This window comes from Aotus nancymaae, unplaced genomic scaffold (genome assembly GCF_030222135.1).
Source record: "Aotus nancymaae isolate 86718 unplaced genomic scaffold, 86718_ANA_hifiasm-v0.15.2.pri h1tg000036l, whole genome shotgun sequence".
Classification (NCBI taxonomy): domain Eukaryota; kingdom Metazoa; phylum Chordata; class Mammalia; order Primates; family Aotidae; genus Aotus; species Aotus nancymaae.
Genome location: NW_026988450.1, coordinates 72722099 through 72748512, shown reverse-complemented (window position 1 = coordinate 72748512; position 26414 = coordinate 72722099). Strand labels below are relative to the sequence as shown.

Below are 26414 nucleotides of genomic sequence, written 5' to 3'. Positions count from 1 at the left end.
TGACATTTCTTTTAGGGATTTTGTCTTAATGACATTTTAGTTGCATTCTGCAAACAGGAAAGTATGAGTGTAACATTAAAAAAATAAAAATGCAGTGAGATGGAGGTAACTTGACATACTTTTTCTGTGATGAATTTTGTAGAAATAATAATAATTTAAAAAGCTGTAAATATATTCCCTCTCTCTTTCTGTTGCTCTTTTTCTCTCTCTTTGGTTCAGTAATGCTACTTATAGGAATCTATTCTAAGGAATTTTCAGAGGAGTGCAAAATGATTTAGGTAGAAGTTAATGTTATTTGAAAGAATGAAAAAGTAACACAAATATATAATAGGCTATTAATTAAATGACTAAATCATGATAAAATAAATTTTCATGAATAAAATTTTTTTTTTGAAAATTTAGAGATGTGGAAAATATTCATTATTTAATGCCTTGTGGAAAAGGCAGAATACAGTTTTGTGTATACATCTTTATAGTAAAAAGATTGAAGGACAATACATCAAAATGTTAATTTCTTATAAATTGTGGATGCTTTTAAGGTTCTTTTTGCTTTTCTGAATCTCATTAACTTTTTATAATTGTATAACCTTTATAATTAAAAATAAACCAAAGAAATTTAGTATTTTAGATGTGTTTTATAATTTTTACCTCAAAATTCCTCTTAATGAAAAACAAACTCAATATCCTCATCCTTTTAACATATGCAACTATGAATATAAGTATGTAATACTTTTATATAAAAATGGCTTATTTAATGTAAAATATTTGCAGTGAAACCCCTATTATAGCAATCAATTTTGACTAAAAAGTGCAGTCAAATGAAAAGACTTTGTTGACTTCTTAAAATTTTACTTCCTTAAGAACAGATTGGAGAAAGAGATAGTCTCGTTTCAAACAATTTTTACTTGACTTACTACAACATAAATCAGCAGTTTATAGCAACTGTCTTGTTTGCCCTTTAGCAAAGACTTTAAAATGTAAAACCTAAAGGAAAGAAGTTTATATGTAAATATTATCTCATGGATTCTTGTAGATAATTTTTCTATCCTATATATTTCTACATATGGAATCCTATTAAGAACAACTTTTCCTTCATTGGGAAGTATCTAAGAAAGAGGACATGTAAGGAAGTTTGGATGTTGGTTATTTTTGCCACTATTATGAATAAACTCTTATACTTTAGGAAAGCAGAATATTTTGCTATTAATGATTTTGTTCTGTGTTCATGAGGAATGGTCATCTGGTTTTCTCTCCTTTGTAGATTTCTTGGTTAGGCTTTGTTTTTAATGTTATTCTGTCCTCATTAAATGAGTTGAAAAGTATTTTCTCATCTATTTTTTGGAAGAACTTTTGAGTTTGTAAGATTGGTGTTTTTTCTTTAAATGTTTTAACAAAATTGATCAATGAAACCATCTAGGTTTGGAAGGGTGTGTGTGTGTGTGTGTGTGTGTGTGTGTGTGTGTGTGTGTGTTTACATATAAAGTTGTTTGGTAACAAATCAGTTTTGTTAGAGCTATTCAGATTTTTGTTTGTTTAATCTTCTGCTAGTTTCAGTAGGTTGTATTTTTTAAGGAATTTGTCCATTTCATCTATGTTGTTGAATTTGTGGGCATAACATTTTTCATAATACTCTTATCTTTTTAATGTCTGTGAGATCTGTAATCATGCCCCCTCTTTCATTCCTGATATGAGTAATTCTTATTTTCTTTTTGTCTATCAGTGTAGCTAGGAGCTAGGGCATTATTATTTTACTGATCTTTTCAAATAAACAATTTTGACTCTTTATTGTTTGCTTTCTGTTTCTTTGCTTCTTCCTACTAGTTTATGTTTACTTTGCTTTTTAGCTTCTTGAGATAGAATCATAGATTATTTATTTTAGACCTTTCTTCTTTTTAATATATTTCAAACTATAAATTTCTTCCCAAGCATTTATTTAGCAGCATTCTACAAATTTTGATATATTGCATTTTAATTGTTACTCAGTTTGAAATATTTTCTAATTTCCTTTTTGGTTTCTTCTTTGGTCCATGTATTTAGAAGATGTTTAATTTCCAAATTTGTTTTTTCATGAATCTTATTGTTACTGATCCCATTATAGTCAGAGAACATATTTATGATTTTAATCAAATTTATTAACACGTTTTGTGGATCAGCATATGTTCTATCTTGAGGAATGTGCCATCTGTACTTGAAAATAGTATATATTCTGCAGTTGTTGGGTGTCGTTTTGTATAAATATCAATTAGATCAACATAGTTGATAGTGTTCAACTTTATTACTTACTGATATTTTTGCCTAGTTTTCTGTCAATTACTGAGAAAAAGGCTTTTATATCTCTAAGTATAATTATGGAAGTGTTTGCTTTTCCCTTTAATTCTGTTAGATTCAGCATCACACATCATGAAATTCTGTTATTAGGCGTAAGCATTCAGTTGTTACACCTCCTGATGCATTGATCCTTTTGTCATTTTGAAATGTCCCTGGTTTATTTATGGTAATGTTTTTTTGCCTTTTAAGTCTACTTCATCTGATATTGAGCCATTCCAGCCTTTATAATCCTACTGTTTGTATAGTATATTTTTTGCCATCCATTTACTTTCAGCCTATTAAACTGTAATTCTTGGGATATCATATAGTTGGGTCTTACTTTTTAAATTCCTTTTTACAGTCTCTACATTTTAATTGGAGTGTTTAGTCCATTAAAATTGAATGTAATTATTGATATGGTTGGATATAAGTTTACTATTTTACTGTTTGACCTTTTGTTTTTTTGTTTCTGTTTTCCTTTCTTGCATTCTTTATGCTTAATTGAACATTTCTTCAAATTGTCCTTCAAGTCATTTATTAGGTTCTTAACTATGTTCTCTTTGTATTTTGTCTGTATGTGTAGTTACTCTAGGGATTACAGCATGCATTCCTAACTTTTTGGACTCTTTTTCTTTTTTTTTTAATTTTCTTTTTCTTTTTTTTAGAGATGGGGTTTCTCCATGTTGGTCAGGCTGGTCTCGAACACCCAACCTCAGATGATCCATCTGCCTCTGGCCTCCCAAAGTGCTGGGATTACGGGCGTGAACCACTGTGCCTGGCCAGCTTTTTGGACTCTTATAGCTAATATTGGACCATTTTATTTTCATCATAGAAATGTTGCAACTAAATTATCAAATTGGTCCATTTACTGCCCTGTTCATCCTTAATGCTATGATGTCATAGGTATTGCATCTACATATTTTATAAACACTATAAGGCAGTGTTATAATTTTTGCATTAGACAATCATGTCTATTTAAATTAAATTACTAGGAAAAAGTGTCTTTTATATTTACCCAGACATTTACCAATCCTGATGGTCTTTATTCTTTCCTCAGGAACTTAACTTCTCAACTGCTATTTCCCTTCAGACTAAAGAGTTTCTCTTGCATTTTCCGTATTGCAGGTTGACTAACATTCCTATAGTGTCAGTTATCTGAAATACATTTTGCATTCATTCTTAAAGGATACGTTTTTTGGATGTAGAGTACTGGACTAATACCCATTTTCCTTCTGCATACTCAAGTCATTGTTTTTTGTATTTAATATGCCATTTATTTCTGACTACCTTTAAGATTTTTTGCTTTATGATTATTTTTCTTCATATTTATTCCACTAGAAGTCCACTGAACTTCTAGAATCTTTTGACATTTTTGTCTTCCACCAAATTTGGGAAATTTGTAGCCATTATTTATTCAAAGAGTTTTTGTTCCTAGTTTCTTTACTTGTCTTTTAACTACAATTATACATATATTAGCCCTTTTAATATTTAGCCATTGCTCCCTGAGACTCTGGTTTATTGTTTTTCAATTCTTTTAGCCTCTGTTGTTCAGACTGAATAATTTTTATTGATTTGACATCATTTTCACTAACTCTTCTGTCATCTTCATTCTGCTTGTAAGCCTATCCAGTTAATTTTTTTAAATTTTAATTTCTATTTTTTTTTTGAGATGGAGTCTTGCTCTGTTGCTCAGGCTGGAGTGCAGTGGCACAATCTTGACTCACAACCTCCACCTCCTGGTCAAGCAATTCTCCTGCCTCAGCCTCCTGAGTAGCTGGGCTTATAGGTGCCTGCCACCGTGCCTGGCTACTTTTTGTATTTTTAGTAGGGACAGGGTTTCACCATGTTGGCCAAGCTGATCTCAAACTCCTAACCTTGTGATCCACCTGCCTCAGCCTCCCAAAGTGCTGGGATTACAGGTGTGAGCCACTGCCCGTGGCCCCAGTTAATTTTATAACTTCAGATAATGTACCTTTCAGTTCTAGAACTTCTTATCGGTTCTTTTTTCAGTATTCTGTTTCTCTGATGAGATTTCCTGTCTTATCATTCATTTAAGCATATTTTTATTTATATCTTTGACTATACTTTTAATTACTCCTTTAAAGTTTTTGTCTCCTAATTCTAACATTTGAGTGACTTTGGGATTGGTCTCTGTCTATTGTCTTCTGAAAATGGGTCATATTTTTCTTTTTCCTTGTTTGTGAAGTAATTTTGTATGTATCCTAGTTATTGCTGTAATTATTACATTGTAGAGACTCTGGATTCTGTTTTATTCATCTGAAAAGCATTTGTTTGTTTTAGCAGGCATTTAATGGTTCAGTTCAAACTGCAAACACTTCTAGACTGCCCTCAAATCTTTACTCATTTTACCTTTAGCTGGCATTTTTGAAGTTTTCCCTGCACATGTATGGTTCCACACGTCAGCTATAGACTTGAACTGAATATATGCACAGAATTTAGGACTCTTCCTTTCTGACTCTATCCTTTCCAGGATTCTTCCCTCACTTTCTAGTTGCTTTGGTTACCTGGCACCTCATCCTCTGGTTCTTCAGACAGATAGACTGAGGAATTTTCATCAGAGCTTTAGTTGCTCTGCATGTTGTGACTGGGGCCTGCCCACAGGCTGAAAGCTGCAACAAACAGGTAACTAACTCACTTAGTGTCATTTCTTTTTCTGTATTGATTCCCCTCTAGAATCAGCCTGGTTTCAATAATTTTCTAATGCTTTCAGGTAGTTGATTCGTTGTATTTTTGTCTGCAGTTTATGGTTGTTCCATGCAGGAAAGTTCCTCTGATAAGAGGTTACTCAACCATTGTGGAAAGTAATGTGGCAAATGTGGTATGGTGAAGTGCAAGCTTAATCATTATTTTATTATTTAAAAATATCCAGAAAAGGAAGAGAGTATGATGTATATAATACACACACACACACACACACACACACACACACACACGCACACGGAAAGAACTGTTTTAACTCCATAGTTCACTTAATAAAACATTGGAGCAGAAAACATTTCCAATGTAAGTATAGATAGTTTAACATATGTCAAAAGAAAATTCTTAAAAAAAAAATATATATATATGTATACATATATATATGGAAATAAACCTTCTGGGATTTATTGTGACTATTTTCAGGGATATTAGCAGTAATTACTTTTTAAAACCTATAGATGACTGAAACCTTGGGCTGATTTACATGTTCTGTTGTGTATTGTATAGGTAACTTTTTTTTTTTTTTTTTACTTCTGATGTATGTTTTGTTTTAATTCAGTTAACATAAGAAAGAATAATTTCTGATTTAAAAAAAATTTGGGCCTGGTGCAGTGGCTCATGCCTGTAATCCTAGCACTTCGGGAGGCTGAGGCAGGTGGATCACCTGAGATTAGGAGTTCAAGACCAGCCTGGCCAACATGGTGAAATCTCATCTGTCCTAAAAATACAAAATTAGCTGGGTGTGGTGGCACACGCCTATAGTACCAGCTACTCAAGAGGCTGAGACAGGAGAATCACTTGAACCTGGGAGGTGGAGGCTGCGGTGAGCTGACATCACACCACTGCATTCCAGCCTGGGTGAGACAGAGCGAGACTCTGTCTCAAAAAAAAAAATAAATAAATAAAACAAAATAAAATAAAATAATTTGATGGATACTTTCCAATAAGATTTTCACTTTCTAGGAAATGTTCTTTTCATGATTCCTTTCGTACTCTGTAGGTTCTTTGTGAAGCAGGAGGTAGAATCTGTGTTTTGATTTTACTTCCATCTCTGTGCCAATAGTTTTCCTTCCTGCTCTATCTCCTTTATTTTATATTTCTTTCTTTTAACATTTCTTAATTGCCTCTAGTTTTTTATGTGTAGTAGAAAAGAAAGATTAGGAATATTGATTATATTATTTGATTTTTTTTCTTTATTCCACAACATGTTTTTTTAACTTGCCTAGCCCTTTTTTTCTTTGCTATTGTAAAAATTTTTAAATATTTTACTCAATGAGTTGGGAATTTGAAGAAGTAAAAGCAAGGACTCCATATACTCTCATTCTATTGGGAAGGTCCTGCTTGTTGAATTTTTAGGTATTTCAAGATGTTCCAGTCAACTGACAAGTACTTCTCACAGTGTCAGAACTGTAGTGATGATGAGAGTAAAGCAACTAACAAATAGTTCTGGTATGTAAGTAACCACTTTTGCATGTTTACTTCACCAGAAAATTCTCTGGAGTATAGCAATATCCTGTATTCCCTGTTAGATATTTGGAAAACCACTTGCATGCTTTCAAAGGAGATTTTGAGTTAATCGTGTTAATCAAAGAAGAAGAATATATTTTAATCGTATGTGAAATTTCTAAAAGATTAGTATATATCTTCACTTCTTAATTCTTCTAAAAAAGAAAAAGTAAAACTTAAGCTTCCTTTCTTAGAACTTTCTAAATAATATGAAAATTAAACTCGAGGTTTTAATGTATTTCTTACTGTAAAGCCATTATGGAACTTGTAAGATACCAGTCACTAATGTGGACTATATTTCCTTTTTTATATAGATTATCAATGGAGATTTGTTTGATTTTTACTTTCTATACTAAATTATTCTTATGTTGTCATAAAATGTAAATAAAAAATTTTAAGATGCATATTTAGTTTATAATGTGTTTCTTAGGATAATCTGGTTGTACTAAATCTTTAGAGTGATCCACTATATGGATTCTTCTCTGTATAATAACAATTCTGTCCAATTGGTTGACTGTAAAGAAGATGGAATTTTCTACCTTTTTATTATAGTTTACTCTTAAACAAATGGTGAGATGGTTATTGTTATGAGACTAGGTAGGTTGCTTCTTGTAATAGTTGTTAATTTTTAGATATAATGATGACACTTAAAGATACTCTGGCTTATCCTTGGGAAAACTTTGTTACTTGTGATTCTGAATAACATCCTACTTTTAAAAGTTGTTATACTGTATAGAGTACCCTATTACCCAGAAGTATAGGTTCCAGAAGTTAAAATGTTCAGTTATATTATCAACAAAGATTAAGGAACAGAATACAATTCAGTGAAGTCATTGTTTTCATACATTGCTTTAAAAATATTTTCTTCTTTTTAAAGATATCTAGATCTGTTGGAATATTCATTTTTTCCACTATCAATGATTCTTGTTTGTGTATTTCTTAAGTCATCTAGGGTTGCCATCTTAAAGAAAAGTAGCTATATTTCTAAAGTGTTTTTCTACTTTAATTAATGCAAACAGTCTCATTATCTAGATGCAAGGACTTTAAAAAAATCTGAAAAACAAAAAACAAATGAACTTACCCAGGTCTAGAGTCCGTGTTAGGCTTGTAACTAAGCTCAGTTTCATTTGCTGGCCTTTTGATTTAATCCATACTGATTAATATTTTCTGTATGGATAAGTTTGGTCCATTAACCTTAAGATAATTTATGAATAAACTCTGATATTCTCCCACTTTGTAAATCTTCTGTATTTTCTTCATTGTAATAAAAAATATCATGCTATAGTAACTAATTCTTGCCCCACACCCTTTTTTTCCCCTTTAGAAAAATTGGAAGCTCCACCACCCACCCCAGGACAGCTGAGATATGGTAATGGTTCTATAATTGTTAAATATATGTTCATCTATCTTTTGGCCTTGAAATAATTGTATCACTCATTGATAGCACAGAAGAGTCAGTAAATTAAATCTTTCCAGATAGAGTAGATTATCCTGTTCATTATATGAAGCACAAAGTTTATAAACTTGGCTGATGACATAACACAATATTCAAATATCTAATGTTGTTAAAAAGATCTAATATTATTAAAATATTATTGCCATTTAGAAATAGAATTATTTTTATGATAGAAGTTTTCTTAATTTCCAGGAAAAAAGGATGTATTTACTTTAGTTTGAATTTAAGTTGGGTAAATGCAGAACTAGAATTTCTGGGCCTGAGGCTAGATAGAACTGTCCTCTGGTGGAGAAAATGCTTCTGGCTGACTGGCAGTTAGAATGAAAAAAGTAAAGCTTATTTAAACTACCAAGAAGAGGGACCTTAATTCAATACTGCTTTCTTTTTCTTTTCTCTATTATGATAGGAATAAATATTCAGAATAAATAAATATTCAAGAATATACCAAAATAACGTAAAACAAGTTGAGATGTTATAAAGATAGAAGAAGTGAATTATTTAACAGTATAGTGAATTAGATTAGGTTGTAAATTAAAGCTAAACATGAAATGTGATTTACTAACAACTGCTAAGTTTGAGAATAGTGTTTCTGAGAGTAAATTGAAGAAGCCACAAATTAGTAGGAGATCATTACATACTAGAGAGCAAATATATATAATTTAAAAAAAATCTAATGGCCAGTTATTTTTTCTCTGACAGGTAGAATGTAATTTATATTAGAAATTAGTAACTTTCCTCAAATATCAAAACACTTTAGGAATTCTTTAAGACTTCTCTTCCCAAGTAATCTTTCATGATTCTCTCAGCTTAGAGTCATACAATCTATAGTTCATAATACTGTATAATACTATTATCATTTTTTTATAGGTGATATTGAAATTTACTGTTTATATGGCTGTGTTATCATACCTAAACCCCTTTAGGGCTGGGCACCAAGTCTTATTTATCTTCGTATCTCAGGTGCCCAGTGGAGTGCCCTGTATATACTTATTTAAAGTTTTGAAAAACAATATTTTTTCCTTTGAATTAAAATCAATTTTAATTTTAGGACATATTTATATAGGTATAAACATTAAAAACAAATCTTATAGTTCAAAGTGATTATTATAACAGAGTGCCTTGGTTTACTGACCAGGTTTTACTAGGATAGCAATTAGTATAATTTTAATTTAAGATCACCTAATTTTAAGATATTTGTAACTGGCCAATTTTAGAGATGCTATTAATTGAATCTCAAAATGTTAATTAATTCTAACCAGTTTCATAATTATTTTGCTGTACTTAAGTAGCTTTCTCTTCACTGTAAATGTTTTATTTAGTGAATTTTTAGAATTTCATTATATTCTTAACCTATTAAATTTGTAATGTGTATTGGTTCTGGAAGCTGCTTTTCATAAAATTTTGAGTGTTTAGTGAACAACCAGACTTAGCCAATAAGTTAAAAAACTAAGGCTAGACTCTTTGAAAAGTTCTATTTTATTAATGTTCTACTTGATTTTTACCATCTTTAATAACTTAATATTTTTTATAATTAAAGATATTGTCCTTGATCTTGGACTTTCTTACTCAAAAACAAGAAGAAATTTTAAAGACCTATTTTATACTTATTATGTACTGGTTTCTGTAATATTGTATAGCTATAATAATATTGAAATAATAGTATTCTTATACTGTATATAATATTGTACCTTGGTCTTAGTCATTGATAGTGGTTGTGGGTAGAAGTGCTTTTTTTTGACTGCTTGTTAGCTTTCCTGATAGGTGCAGAGCTCAATATAGTAATATCAAATTTTTGTAACTTTTGGATTATATTTTAATTATACTTTCTGTGGCAATAACTGCATTAAAAGAAAAAAGACTGAAAATTAATAAACACATATAAACAGTTGCTTTAAGAGACTATTTTTTTGATGTTTATTTATTTATTTATTTAATGTATGTTGAAAACAAACTATTTTTTAATGCTTGTTGAAAAAGTCCTCTACTGAACAGATGTTCACTATACCTTGGCAATTTTATAGATTAATTAGAATGAAGTCTTTTACCTATTCCCAGCTTTTAATCTGTTTCACAGTCTGCCTTCAATTCTCTCAATCTGGAATTCTCTTACTTTCCAGGTTAGTGGTCATCAACTTAATTAAATAATATTTTTTGAGCATCTCCTATGCCCTCGGTATTCTGCTGAAGATGTAGATATGAAAGAAATGAAAATAAATACATAAAAAATATGTAGGTGTTAGTAGTTACATTTCTAATATCTCAGATCATTTAGATTATATACCCAGTAGATGAGGTAAGGCGTGTTTTTGGTAGCAAGAGGTGAAGTTACAGTTTGATTAAAAAAAAATATTGTTTATAGTTTGCAATAGCATTTAGGAAAATTAGTAAATTGTGGGGGTGGGAAAGATTGCACATAGATGAGATAATCACCTTTTACTAACATTTCTTTAAAAAAAAAAACGAGTGAGTAAAAGCAACCAAATAGCTTCTCTGACATTTGATTTAGGACATTTTTAATTATTTCTAATATAGAAATCAATTTTATAGTATCAGACTTGAGGCGTAAGAGAAAAAGAAATTGATGTCAGTAGCAATTAATCAGGTAAAACATGGTACTTATATATGTTTACTAATTTGTTCTACTGTTAATTGTATGTATATTTATGTGTGTGTGTGCTTGTGTTACTAGTAAGAAAACACAAAAGCCTAACACAATTATTTTACATGTTTTGTATTTTTTCTGGTTTGTTTTGTTTTTTTTCCCCCAATATAGCTTCTATTTATAGCAGTAGCAGCATCTATTGGCTATGGAAAATGAGAATCAAATTTTGAAGATTATCAAGTCTGTTTAGGATACTTTGATCATATCATCTGTTTTTGTCATTCTAAAGTTTTAGAAATCTTAAAATATATTTCTCTGTTTCTGATGTTTTTCAGTATTCATCCACAATGCGATACCTTTCATAGGGTTTGGCTTTTTGGATAATGCAATTATGATTGTTGCAGTAAGTTCTTTCTCTCACTGCTTCTATTTTAAGTTAATAAATTAATGTGGTCTACATTTTCCTAATGATTTTTCTATTGTAGTTATAAAGTTTTAATATCATAATGAACAAGGATGTTTTTTACTTATCTCATGTTAATTAGACTGTAGCTCAATTTTAAGGCATCATATTTATTAATCATTAAGATGTTAAGTAAGCCATTTAAACAAATAGACTTTTGGTAGAGCATTTAGACAGAACATTTAGGGCCTATATTATCCCATTTAATTTCAACATTCTTAATAAAGAAAAATAGTATATAAAATGTTCTGATGTTCTTTAATTGTGTTGGTAATTATCATCACATACATAGGTAATTATTTGATTAAGTCCTTTGTTCAATTTTCTGACGTCAAAATGTTTTAAAGCGTGTATTGATTCGTAGTCTAGCCTTCAGTCTAGCCATTTTTTAAAGTTTCAGTTCAATTAAATGAATATATCTCCCTTTTGCCTTTGTTCCATCATAGTGTTAAAAAATTCCCCTTTGCTGTGGTATTTTAATGTAAGGATGCTCCTTAAAAGTGTTTAATCTCAGAGATGGCTGACTTACCTTTCTTACTACTATGTAAGACCTTTTGTTAATGTATACCAATGTTAGGTTCATACTCTAAAGTCAGAAATGGATCCATGATTAAAATGCAAGTCTTCTAAAACTGCCCAGTGCTCTCTCCATTTTCAAGAACATACCAAAGTTTAGCTACAGCTTATGAATTTATCATAATGAAGTTTTTGTTACAATTAGATTTGATTTACAGTAATTGTTTAAATAATCTAGTCAACTCAGATTTCAGTAGTTTCAGAGAAGAGGGCATGGTTCTAAATAGTTGAATAAGTTTCTCACATTCACAGATGTATAAATAGGCCAATTTTATTCTTATATACATATTATGAAAATGTCATAATCAGTCAAGTAACTATTCACTTCTCTTATTTTATCCAAGTAAGATAGTTTGATCACAGTCTAGTTAAGATGGCAGTTATCAACTTTCAATACATATTTTTAGAATACTTTATGTGAAGTCATTCTTTTCAGGTATTAGCATTAGATTGAAGGTAATAGATCTTGAATACACTTAGTGGGAGGAGAAAAAAGTATAATGTACTTTGAATACCAGTTTATGAGTTCTCAGGTGGGGTCTTAATTTAAACTCGTTGGAGAAAATCAAAGTGTTTTACACTAGAAACTTTTCTCAGTTAGGACTTACAGAGTTTGTTCTCAGCTTCACTGACTCTAACTTTTAAAAAAATTTTGTAAATGATAGCTAAAGTGTAGGAGACTGCTGAAGAAGTGGAATGACCTTAGGATTGTTGAATGTGAGGAAAATACATATAAGAGAGGCAGATTTTCTTTTTGGTGTTTTGGAAATCACATGTACTACAAATGGACATAAATAGATTTGGTTTCAAAATAGGAATTTTAAAAGTAATTTACATTGTATAGATTATAAATTTATGTAAACGTGGTTCATTCAAGAATGGTTTTGTTTTCTACATAGTCTAGCCTTATCTCCAGATTGATGGGGGTCAGCTACTAAACCAAACACCCACATTCTAGGGTCAAATTATTGTAGTATTGTTCATGTTCCCCAGGTCTGGGCCTCATTATTAGGATAACTAAGAGTCCATTATTTTTCCAGGCCTGAGATGGTTGACTCCAAATTAGTAATACTTGTTATTCTGTTTATATTGAAATCCAGTTTCAGGGGCTTAACAACCATTTTATTTGTTTTTCCCCAGCACATCCAGTACACAGAAAAGCAGTTTTTATTTAAATAATACTGAAATAAATGTTTAAGCCACGGACATCACTACCTGATTAAGAGTAGTAGGTGTGGCAAAAATATTATCCTGTGATAGTTGCAAACTAATTTAGAGACAATAAAATTTTCCATTGGGGCTTTATAATATGGAATGCTGAGACCAAAACATATAAATAATGTAACTGTAGAATCTATGAAAGGGGAAATAAGTGATTATTATCTAAAGAATGTTTTTCATCTTTTATTTAAAAATACTGATCAACCCCTCTCATTGTGGGACAGCTATGACTGTTTTAAGACAGTAAGTTGAGGAGATAGTTGATTCTTCTTTTTTTGTATTATAGACATTTGATGTTTTCCTCCTTCCTGTTAGGTGTACTTTCCCACCCTAGTTGTAGTCATAAAAACAAATTCCTGTGTAACCTCTGTAATAGATTTGGCCCTTATATTGGTTGCTCTTCATACTAAGCCTTTGTTTCATAGTTTTAAAAATATTTTTATATTATTGGATTGCTTTTTATAGCTAGGATTTGTTTTGGGTTACTTTACTTGCAGTTGAATTGGATGGAATTTATTAGAATTCTAGAGTAGATTGATTGTATTAAGGATAATGAACCACGTGTAACTTTAAGACAACTATTGGTATTCAGTTTATTTATAATTTCTACCTCACCTATTAACACAAAGTTTGATGTAACTATGGGACACAGTAAAGCAGTGGATAGTCCATTTCCCTCAAACCATATTTGACTTTATATGGGGCTTTTCTTGCTGTTAGAAGGACCTTCAGCAGTATTACATTCAACCAAATGATTAAATTATTAAGAGATTCTCCTTGGGCCATTGCCAGCCATTCATTGCTTTTAAGATGCTGTATTTATTATTAGACTGTTATCAGGTGCCTCTCTTCTGTATTGGTGCTCTAGTTTTTTTTGCATTCACATATAATGATACACATCTTCATTCTTTTTCTCAGTGCCTTACCTTTTCTTTTCTTTCTCTTTATTTCTTCTTCAGAAATCTGTTTCTTGGGGAATATTTACAGCCTTGTAATTTGAACTTTTATGCATTAGGACAAAAAACTTTCGAACTTTTATGCATCAGGCTGTTGGGTCCATATTCAGCAAGAATTATATCTTAACGTGATGCAACAAAAAGCTCTAGGGGAAATAATCTTGAGGAAAACTCTTTTCTGTTTTGTAAATAATTGATGAGGAATGCAGTTTTTCTACATAACAAATAGGACTTTTTTCCCTTCACAAATATCATTGAGATTTGAAATATTTTTTAGAAATGTTCAAGCATCAGTATTCAAGAGAACTCTTGAAAATTAAGTCTTCTAATGGCAGCATTGCTCAGGGATTAGAACTGAATTAGCGCAATAGATCCTAGGGTTTCTTCTCTATTCTATTAGAACAGTTTAATCGTCTTCACTTCAGTTCCTCATTTTTAAAATGAAAGTGAAAATGTGAGCTTCAGAGGAATGATGATATACAGGTAGAAAGTCTTAAACTCAATTCAGTAGCGATACAATAGGGCTTTGTTTTTCGTGTAGATCTATTGTACTAAATGCTGTTGCTGCTTATAAATGAATGTATAGTTTCACTACTTAATAGTTAAAGAGCTAAGTGTTACAAGGATAATTTTATAAACCCCAATTTCCCTAGAAACTGGTTTAGTCTCTTTTTAATCTTTTGATAGAGTAAATAACAATAGTATAGATGTATAGTTCAGAATTTAAAATCAATGTGAGTTGGTCTTGTGTTCAAAAGCTTTAAAGCATTTTTCTCTGTGGTAGAAAAATATAAATTCTAGATTTTTAATGATGAATTGTGTTTCTACTTGTGTTGCTAATTTTATTTTTATAAAAGCCTAATTTGAATGAATAAAATATTATTGATGTTATATCTATATGAATCATATATTTAATAATGTAATGAATTACATTATATGTGCATATTTGATGTATATAATTTTGTAGCACTAACGTGTTGATTTAACTATTGTATCTGTTTTTATTAATGCTTTGCTATTATTTTGTAGCCACTTCAGCTTTAATTTTTAAGATTAATTTTTTATCATATTTCAGGGAACCCATATTGAAATGTCTATTGGAATTATTTTGGGAATTTCAACTATGGCAGGTATTTAACAATAGTTAATGTTATTTCATTGTGTTTACATTTATAAAACATTTCAGTAGGTTTAGAAGAGGGCAATTTATTTGAATGAGTTTACTCATTGAGATGTCTGTTAATTTTCTTCATCCTATTCTTCTAATTCTTAGTTTTGTATATGTTGCATTTTTTCTGAAAATTTTAGGTACTTTATATTATTAGTTATTGGATAACAGTACTCTGTTATACTGATTTCGCTAAGACAAGTTTTTCTGGCAATTCAGTGTTACTCCTAAACATTTCTACCCTTTGCCGCTATTATTTATTCATGAGACGGAGTCTTCGCTCTGTTGCCCAGGCTGGCGTACAGTAGCACGATCTTGGCTCACTCCTGGGCCCCCGACTCCCCGGCTCAAGTGATTTTTTTGCTTCAGCCTCCTGAGTAGCTGAGACTACAGGCGCCCACCACCACGCCCAGCTAATGTTTGTATTTTTAGTAGAGACGGGGTTTCGCCATGTTGGCCAGGCTGGTCTCAAACGCCTGACCTCATGATCCACCTGCCTCGGCCTCCCAAAGTGCTGGGATTACAGGCGTGAGCCACTGCGCCCGGCCTATTACTTATTTTTTTTTTTTAGTTTATTTTTCAGTTGGGTAGATTTTTTTTTTTTTTGAGCTGGGTAGAAAAATCAAAGAAGGAAATACAGGATTAAACATCTGTCTCCTCTGTCCTATTTACCACTGTATTCTTCATGGAGGTAGAATTTGGGAACAGTTCTATGTTGTATTTATTGTAGAAAGCATTAGGTAAATGAATTAATGAAAAAAAGAATTTTTTCTCCTTGACTTTCTTGAATTTCATAGCTCTACATGCAACTTTACCAATTCCTTTAAATATTACATGAAAGATTCTACAAAATATTGTACAATTAATATTGATATCAAAATAGAAATTGGCTGCCATAACAGAAAAAAAAACTACTAGTTAATGGAGGTAGACTATTATCATTTCAAAATTGTGTTATATTTCAAAACCTTCAGAATAAGAGCTGTCCAATGAGTGACTTTGGATATAGTTGCTGCAGTTTGAGAAATGTGCAGCTCTTCCAAGATCAGTGCTTATTGATTACATAGTGATGTACTATAATTATTCTTTTATGTAATGATTTATTTGTTAATTTTTCAAATTTTTAGCTGCTGCTTTGGGAAATCTTGTGTCAGATTTAGCTGGACTTGGGTAGGTACATTCACTTCTTCATTTGTGTCTTCTGTACCTACTGTCTTTCTATTCCCTACTCTTCTTTAATTGAGAAGCATAAAAAAGGGATATTTAATTTTTCTTTGTGTTCTAGAACTAAAATTTCAAATTTACTTTTTCTAAACTAATAATACTAAATCTTTGGTGTCCATCAAATGTAGATGCCTGGGTGATATCTCAGTTATACATTATTAGTATCTCTGGAGAGGGAGCCCTAGCATTTGTGTTTGGTAATTTTCATGAGTGGTTCTGATGTATGCAAAAGTTTATTCTAAATCTACTGTAATATAAGCAAAATGGAACTTGTGTTTACTGAAGTATTTATATGTATTTTATAGAGATCTCCAAGGGTAAGACAGGATTAAAAGCAAGAACTTCTCTCATTATTCCACCTCACCCTGCTCCCACACAATCCAAAGAGAAGGGATATGGCTCAAATTTGAGGATACCGACTAGACTTATTTTCCAAAAGGGGATTTTTCAAAGGAAGTAATGGCCAAAGCATATATGGGCTTGGCTGTTTTTTGCTCTTTTTACTTCATGTGGCAGGACTAATGAAACAAAATGAGGACATCTACTTAGAAAAGACCAGCTTTCTCTCTTTACATTCTTGTTCCAAGTGGCAGATGGCCTGAGCTGCTTCCTGAGCTTGGGGAAGGCTGGGGGAGTATAAATTAGACTAAGTGGACATTATTATGATAAATATGCCCTCTCTTGCTCTGTCTTTGACTTTGTTTCTTCTTTCCCTGGCTCATTTGAGTGTTAGAATTTTAGAGTTGAATTTTTTTCTTAGTAGAAGTTTACTTAGCCCTATAATCTAGGCAAAGCAGCTTTATAAGTGATCTAACCTTAACCTTTTATATTAGACTTCTGCACTGGAGTTTGAGGCCAAAGCCACAGTTAAAAATGAAGTTTCTTTGCTTTAAGACCATGGCAAGAATTTTATATTCTTGGAATTCCTGGCATAAATATATCATGACATCACCTCTTAAACATTCTATTTCCCAGTTTTCAACATTAAATAATGAGAATATTATAGTCATTGTATAGCTTTCTGATATATTTAATAGAACCAAATGATCGAAGAATTTTAAAGCCATTTAGTTGTATATTGCATCATAAAACAATTATTTTTGTTTAGAGATGAAGATTTTTCTGGGAGTCTTTGTATTTAAAAACTATTTCTCTTCTCTCTTTTTTGGGGGTATCATTAAATAACAAATGTCACATTTTATGCATTCTCAGATACATATTCTTAACATGTTTGATATCAGGATCCATCTTATTGTTGGTAGTATGCATAGTTTAATTGGCAATTTTTTTCTTTCTTACAGTTCATAAAGTAAGAGTGTATCCAATAAATGATGGCAACTCAGAATTGATAAAATACTTGAGATTGGCCTGAAAGTTCTAGGGTGTTTTTATTAGTTTACAAATCTGAGGAATTTTGGAAACTTTTGCTGTCTGATAAGTTACTAATTTGCGTCATATGTTAAAGTACTTTGCTTTGCATTTGAAATAATTGCAGAAATTCTAAATATCTGTATAAAATTGTTATATACCTTGAATTGTTTTTAAAAATAATACTAGAGAATAATTGCTCTAAGTCAATTAATTTTCCTTTGTATTAAATATGTTAATAAGAAAATTTTTTTAAACAATATATTTACCTACAATAAAAATTGAAAGTTGTAAAGGCTGTTTATGTCATTTCTAGAGTACCAAGCGCAAACGTAAAATTATCTTGTTTCGACTTATAGTAATTAGTTTTTTACTATATGAGGATATTTGCATGTCTTTTTAAAAACCTATATTCTGTCCTCATGTCTTTTTTTTTTTTTTTTGCTTTTATAAAGGCTTAATTGAAACAAAACTCATATACCATATTGTCTTGTTTCTTCAAAGACTTGCAGGCTACGTTGAAGCATTGGCTTCTAGGTTAGGCCTGTCAATTCCTGATCTCACACCAAAGCAAGTTGACATGTGGCAAACACGTCTTAGTACACATTTGGTAAGTAATTTACATGGTTTATGATAATGAATTGGGTAGCCAGAGCAAGATACGGTATAGTTCAGGCCCTTGAGAAATTTGAGACTAAAATTGGTTTGAATGGAGTTTTTAACAAAAATTTTCCAGGCCTTGGCAGTTTTCAGAAGAACAGTAATTTATGTTATTAACTCCTTATTTTTTGTAGGTATACTTAATTTTTAAAAAATATTTATGCAATTCACTTAGTATTGAGGGGTATCTCTTAAAGGTTGGGGACTAAAGAACATAAAATGAATAATAAAATGAAAAATTATGGTTATCCTTGAGGAACTTGTTTAGGTGGAAAACTAAACATGTAAACAAATTATAATTTAGTATGACATGCAGTAATAGAATTATGTGCAAGATATAACAATGATAGAGTCAAGTGAATTAACACTGTGGGGAGAAACTTCTTTTGGTGGGGAGATTTCTTGGTGATTATTAGATCTAAGCTGATTTTTGAATTATTGATGAGACATTTACTAGATGAATAAGAGAAATTCCAAGTATACTGACTAGCAAGTAGAAAAGCATGATAAAAAAGGGTATATTTAGGTAAATACAATAACATATTTCAGGAATATTATATTAGTAGCTGTAGGTACCAGCAGCAGCAAACAACATTGGAGAAGTAAGCATCGATCAGACAGGAAAGGCGTTGTTTATGAATGCTAAGGAGCTTGAGCTTACCTAAGTGATGGAGAGCCAGGGAAGTTTTAAATAAGAGGGAAACTGGATGGATCATGATCCCATCAATAAAATCAAGAAAAAAAGGAGGAGGAATAAGCTTGTAAGGGAAGATAATCAGTTCTATTTTCGACACATTGAATTTGAGATACTAGTAGGACATTTGAGTGGTGACAACTTAGTAGGCATTTGGGTTAAAGTCAAGAGTTTAGATAAGTCCAAGTTAGTGATAATGGGTATTGTCACTCATTCATTCAGCAAATTCTTATTGTTTACGTATTATATGCCAGGTAGAGATGTAGGAGTTTTGACTCTATTGGTTAACAAAATAAGATCTTATTTTTGGTAGATCTTACATTCAAGCAGTGGGGAGACAGACAATAAACAATATGATAAATAAAAATATTTAGCATATTAGAAGTTTGCATGTGTTATGGGAATAAAAAGAGAAAGCAGAGGGAGGTAAAAGAGGCTTGGAGTGCTAGGATGGAAGCAGACTGCAATATTCAATAGGAGAGTCACTGTAGGCCTCACTGAAAAGGGAGGTGATAGTTAAAACCATGGAAGAAGATGAGATTTTATAGGAGACTGGTTCTCAAAATATGGTGCCAGCATCAGCAGGATCAGCATTACCTTAACTTCTTAGAAATGCAAATAATCAGTCTTCATCTTAGACCTGTCTATTGTTATGTAAAAATTATTCTAAATTCATCAACTTAAAAACACATATTTGTTATCTCTCATTTTCTGTGGGTCAGATTAAGAATAGCTTATAAGGGTCCTCCGGAAGTGTGCAATCATGTCCAGCTAGGACCTGGTTCCTGTCTAGAAGCTCAAGTGGTGATGGATCCACTGCCAGGCGCACCCAGGTTTTTGGCAAAGTTAATTCCCTTGTGACTGTGAGGGACCCAACTTCTGGCTTATTATTGCACTCTCATCTCCTAGAGGCCTCCCTCCATCTAGAGGAAGCTTGTGCAACCCGCTTTTGGTAACTCAAAAGTTTACCACAAATTGGTAAACTTTTTTAAAACATTATGAGATTTTTCTGGGATTTTTTTTTTTTTTTTAAGCTTTTCAGCTATCGTTAGTGTTAATGTATTTTATGTGTGGCCCAAGAAAATTCTTCTTTTCCATTGTGACCCAGGGAAGCCAAAAGATTGGACACCCCGATCTGTTGATCACCTGCAGTTCCTTGTCATGTGGTCCTTTCTATAGACCCTCTCACAACATGTCAGCCTGCATCTTCAGAGCCAGCAAGGCAGAAAGAGAATGAGTCTGCTGGGAAGATGGCAAGATGGAGCCCTATGTAATGTAATATAATCACAGGAGTAGCATCCCATCACCTTTCCTATTATTCAGAGCAAGTTAGAGCATCCTACCCATGCTCAAGGGGAGGAGATTATGCAAAGACTTAAATACCAGAAGGAAGGAAGGTATCATGGGGGCCACCTTAAAATCTGTCTGCATGAAAAATTCCGGAGACAGAACCCAGCAATTTGTGTGTTAATTCCGCTGTACATTAAAGTTGGAGAACTGTTGTTCCAGAGAGAATGTGCAGAATTAAAGAACCCTAGAAAATACCTAAGAGCTCATGGTCTTATGGGAGCTTTCAAGGAATAAGTTTTAAGAAGCAATGAATGGTAATCAATTCCTCTTAATGTAAAGAAATCAAGTAAGATTTCTGATAATTTTTGTTTGTTTGTTTTTGGATTTGGTATGTGGTTGCTCATTGATAATCGTTTCTGAGCAATTTCTGTGGACTGATGTAAGAAAAATCAAATGACGATGGATTGAAACATTGATGGGAGGTTAAGAAGAATAAAATATAAAATCAATGTATTTAAGTTAGATGGAATTTATTTTAATGAAGATATTAAATGTTTTGGAAGTAAACAATTTTTACATGCAAAATATACGGAGTATAAAAACATGCAAATAGGTAATATAGAATTAAATTCATTACTAACCACTTTAAATCTGCAATAATTACTACCCTTTAAAATATGAGTAGTAAAAGGATCACAACTACACTAGGGAAGTGTTTGGTTTTCAATCAAAATGTAGGAAGAGTGTGGAGAAACAAAATGAGGACCTATTTGCTTGTTGTATTTTACTTTATAAAGGTTGAAAAGTCTCTTAAGAAAGTAGAATGTTAATTTTGAGCTTTTTCTTTTAGTTTACATGTGTCCATATCTTGTAGTTTGTAAGTAAAGTGAGACTAGCCCCTGATACAAGCTGGAGTTTTGAGGGAATAAGGATATTCTAATATTCTAACAATTTGTCTTAAAATTTTAGCATTAAAGTTGGGATTAGGAGAAGTTTATTTTCCTGGGGCATAATAATTGTTTTCTTTCTATATTAAAAGTAGGTTCATTTTCTCTTCCCTATGGCAGAAACATCTAAAGTACTAAACTAATATTAGTATATTGAGTGTGTGCATGTGTGTTTGTGTGTGTGTGTGTATGATAAACCCCTCATCAGTATATGGCAACAGTGATTCTCTTCCTTAGTTGTTGACTCTGCTTGTTTTATATTAGAATCAAATCTTTTACCCTGTAACATAACATTTTGATTCTATACAGCCTAAAGTATTTGAAGTTAGTGATCAACCATCTACTCATAACATACGCTAACTTGGAAATTTACCCATAATAGTATATATACAAGTACATATGCAGGTTCCAGTCGACATAGGTGTATTTTAAAAATCCACTTGTAATTTGGTTGTTTGAATCAAAAAATATTTTCTTCTAAAACAGTATTACAGATGGACTCAAGTTCTATGATTAGCCCCAGTGTAGTTCACTATGGGGCCTAGAGTATCATAAGACATAGTTATAATGTTTGAATAACTGTTTTTTACAATGGAAAGATTTGTTTCAGGTTCCGGATCGGGGAGTAAGAAAAGTATATCACTTTTTTCCTTCCTCTCCACCCTATTGATGTTATATCTCTTGAGATAATTGGGTCAGAAATTGCTGATTGGTATTCCTAAAGTGAGGGGTAAGGAAAGCCTTGGTTGCTGTGAACTATAGTAAACAGAAATTCTAACACAATGGGTGAGAAATGAAAGTGGGGCCTATTAGCAATGGTTGTACATGAGAAAGGCAGGAGTCTAAAATAGAATATAATGATTTCTCTCTGCATATATTCAAATGAGTAAATATGTTAAAGTCAAAAAACAAGAAGCTGGGATTAACTTTATCAGCATGTGGAATGAAGAAAATTTCTGCTTGTTAAAACTGCATGAGTGATACCTTTTAAAGTTTTGGCATAATGAAAATAATAGTTTTGATTATTAATATCAAGCATTGATTATACAACTGATACCACTAGCACCACCAAAACCATCAAAATAACAGAGTTGAAAAATTTTTATGCAAGCTATTGTCAAAACATTAGTCTACTATTAAAATTTGTTAGAAAAACTGTAAGATGTGATAGCTAAATAGACAATGTATAAGAGAAAACATTTCATTCATGGTTAAAGCTTATGTGGCTATCATAGTATCTGTAATGTTTGATAGAACTTACTTTGTCTTTCTCTATGTACCTAACTAGAAGTTCCTGAAGGAGAGAGACAGACTGCATAAGACTAGTCCATCTCTGTGGTACACCCAGTACAGAGTTTGACACATTGTAGCTTCTCAATAAATATTTGTATGAGGAAATGAAACTTAGTTGAAAAGTATTTAAACTTGATAGTCATCATAGGAATGCAACTTTTGAAAACCATTTACAAAAATAAAAATTTTAAATTTTTATAATGATCTGGGTGTGGTGGCTCCTGCAGCCTGTAATCCCATTTGGGAGGCTAAGGTGGGAGGATCTCTTGAAGCCAGGAGTTCAAGGTCAGCTTGGACAACATAGTGAGACCTTAGCTCTACTAAAATAAATAATTAAATAAAAGTATAAAAAATTAGCTAGGCATAGTGGCATGTGTCTGTAGTTCTAGTTACTGGGGAGACTGAGTGAGGAAGATCACTTGCGCCCGAGTTCAAGGCTGCAGTGGGCTATGATCATGCCACTGCACTCCAGCCTAGGTGATAGAGGGAGACCTTGTCTCTAAAAAAAATAAAAATAAAATAAAATTTTTATAATGTAGGAGAGGTTGCAGGAAAATTGGTATTTATGTATACATTTATATATACTGAAATTGGTATGTAAGTATGTGCTGCTTTATCAAGGATGGACAGCATGACAATACTTCATGAAGATGCACAAATACTAATTTTATTTGATTTTTACATAAATCATTGGGAAGGTAACTATACATAGAAATGCTCATGGTTATTTCTCTTACAATGTTGAAGAAGTAGCAGTGGCTATTACGGTAAAGAGTAGAATATAGACCTGTCAATTCAGTGGAATTTAGAAGTCTTTAAGTTTATGCAGCAGTTTGGAAAAGAGTTTTTAAGAAAATGTGTGGTCTATGCAGGGGTACAGATTGAGGAAGAAAACAAAGCTATGTTTACATAATAATTATGTCTACATATAATTAGATATAATTATATCTACATATATACAGGGATAAATATTGAAAAGGAATGTATGTGAATGGTAGCAAATCCAAATATATTGAGAATAGCTGGTGAGATTTTTTTCCTGCCTTCTTGTTATCAGAGATAAAGTAACTTTTCAAAAATGTTCTCTTTTGTTTCCTTAGGGCAAAGCTGTTGGGGTGACTATTGGCTGCATTCTAGGAATGTTTCCTTTGATTTTCTTTGGAGGAGGTGAAGAAGATGAAAAACTGGAAACGAAAAGTTAATCCTCTTAGAATACCTATAAAAAGATGTAAACTAATGTACCTCGGTTATTAAATATGCTGTCACAACATTTAGGAATTAAGACAGTAACAGTATAGATATGGGATCAAATAATTTAGCATGTATTATGGAAAACACTAACTTATTGTGGCTTGATCTTCTTAGGACATCTTTTTAAAAAAAACATTCAGTATCATTTTGTGTAAATTGTTGAAATGCTTTTTCATCAACAGCAGTCAACATTTTATCTTTTCTTTTTATATTCATAATGTTATTTAAGTATCAGTCATTGATGTACTGTATTGACTTGGGGTTTGCCTATTTGTTACTTAACATGTGTACATGCATGAAAGCATTTTTGGTTGTTATTCCCTGGTAGTTATATTTCAATCTTGAGATTTTTCCAAATTACTTAAGATGTTTAATATCAGTTAAAGATTTTTCTTACCCTCTTTTTGGCAACACCAATTTTGTACTGTTATGCAGTAAACATTTATAATCATATAATTTCAGTCATTTTCTTAACTCTCATATCTGTTGAAAATGGATATGGATACAAATTTTAAGTATTTTAAGTATATATCACTTATTTTAATTTTCTGACTTTACTATTTTAAGAGCCAGAGGTTAAGAAGAAAGAGCAATTATGTGGTCTCCCTGCTACATATAACCATGTATACTAACAAGTGTACTATTTTTAATTGATTTTTTTTTTAACCTTTAGTTTCCCAGTTTTGAATAATTACATGGTGGGTTCTGACTTTTGAGGGGAAGAAAATGATTATTTTAGAGTCTTTGAAATGGGGATTGTGGAATTAGATTGAACTAAGGGATTCAATATGATGCTTGAAAATTAAGAGGCTGAAGTTTTTTTAAAAAAGAAAATGTTGAAAATAGGAACTGTCAAGAAGGTTTATGGTATAAATGGTGAAGTTGAAATGATGTTTGGAAGGTTAATGAGATACAAATTATATTATTTGGGAAGGTTTCTTTTTCTTCCTCCAATATGTCATCATCTCATCTGAATGGAATGAATCTGAATATTCCGTACTCATACTCCTAATCTCATTATATCTTACTTAGTGAATTTTATTTATGAATAATTTCTTCTGAAGTGAAAATTAGATATTTAATATTTTGCTTTTTTGCTAGTTACGCAAAAATTACATGAAGGGAAATCCTTCCTCCCTGTTTTTCTTTTTTCTTCTTTGGTGGTATTTAAAGAATATTTTAGGTTGAAGTTACTTATTTCTAGTTTTGTATATCTGACTTAAATAACCATGTAAGAATTATAAATTTTAGTTTTCTGAACCCTTAAACTTTTTAGCATGTAATCTGTTACACATGCTAAAAAATCATTCTTACTTTATAACAGTGTAAATACATCACGGAGGAGAGAAACTTAAAATAATGTTTTGGCTATTTAAGTTATTTGTGTTGCTAAATAGATGCAGAGGATTTACAGCGATTTTATTTTGAGGTTTTATTTATACATAATTACTTTGAACTCTTAAGAGGAGTTTTTTTTTTCATGAGGCAATTTGTTGTAAATTTTCTCATGCACTTCAGAATGAATAAGTGCTATCCTTTAATCATAGACTTTGAGGGGAGAAAGCATAAAAATATAGCATATAATCTAAAAATAAGTATATAACATGCACAAATAATATAACATTCTTATTGAATCAAATCATAATTCTAGAACTTCTGATCTTATACAGAATTTTGTTTTGTATCTTCCATATAATACCACACACAGATAACCAGATAAAAAATCCTTTGTAAAATTTCAGATTCATAAGATTAGAGTACCTATATTTTGGGCAGTGGGGAGGTAAAGTGTAGGTGCTTTCTTTTGTCCCTAACTTGTATATTGATGGCAGTCCATTCTGTTTTCCAAAAATGTATGTGGTGCTTGACTTCTTATTAATTAAATCCCATATCAGAAACCTTGCCTGTGAGTTTAGAAAGGGCTTTTGATTATTGTTTTTTCTTTTTGCTCTTGAAAATAATCCAGTCCTAGGGAATTATTGGTTTAATGGAACATCTGCAGAATTACTTAAGGTGTCAAAATATATAGCCTTCACATTGAAAGATGATTTTAATTTATAGGCATAATAAAAATTTGAATCATTCAGGTAATTAAATTTCAAAAAACGGAGACCATTTGTCTTTAACTGAAGGTATATGTTTTTTAAGATCATAGTCTACACTAGCATGGTGCTTTGCACGAAGTGATTTCTGAAGAATGGTTCTTTTTAAGATAATGACTTATATGATCATTGCTTCATGTTATTTGCCACAAAGAACTTTAATTCAGGTTTAAACTGGAACTGTTTGTTTCTCATATTAGCTACTTCTCTATTAGGAGCACAAGAACTATAGTTAAATGCAACATGAGCTACTTTAGTACTGTTTGTTTGAAATTTATGTTGTCCATGTATTATGATTTATTAACTTGTTGATGCATGTAAATTGGGTGCATTTTGTTGCCATGTATGTTAAATGGTGACCAATGTTTTTACAAAGGAATTGAACAAAAAAGTATCTTTTAAGATATTTGGAATGTGGTTTTGATTTTGAAATTTGATTTCTTACTAATCTCAGAGGGCCTTGGTATATTCTGTTACTATAGCAAACAGGATTAATGAATACAGATTTGTTACAAGGTGGCAGCAATGTCACTGAGACAGTGACAACAATTTACCACCTCCCTGGAATCTGCACTTGAGATACATTACAGAGTATAAGTGATGAGTGATCCC

At 31.5% G+C, this 26414-nt stretch overlaps 1 protein-coding gene across 1 annotated transcript in view; it reads left to right on the top strand.

The window, feature by feature from the left end:
• TMEM65 (transmembrane protein 65) overlaps positions 1–26208 on the top strand; it is a 60821-nt gene extending 34613 nt beyond the window's left edge. The window contains exons 2-7 of the mRNA XM_012451609.2: positions 7856–7900; positions 10925–10992; positions 14881–14935; positions 16101–16143; positions 18070–18175; positions 23550–26208. Of these exons, the coding sequence (XP_012307032.1) occupies positions 7856–7900; positions 10925–10992; positions 14881–14935; positions 16101–16143; positions 18070–18175; positions 23550–23651 (419 nt within the window). The 3' untranslated portion in view covers positions 23652–26208. The remainder of the gene's footprint in view (positions 1–7855; positions 7901–10924; positions 10993–14880; positions 14936–16100; positions 16144–18069; positions 18176–23549) is intronic.
• The last annotated feature ends 206 nt before the right edge of the window (positions 26209–26414 follow it).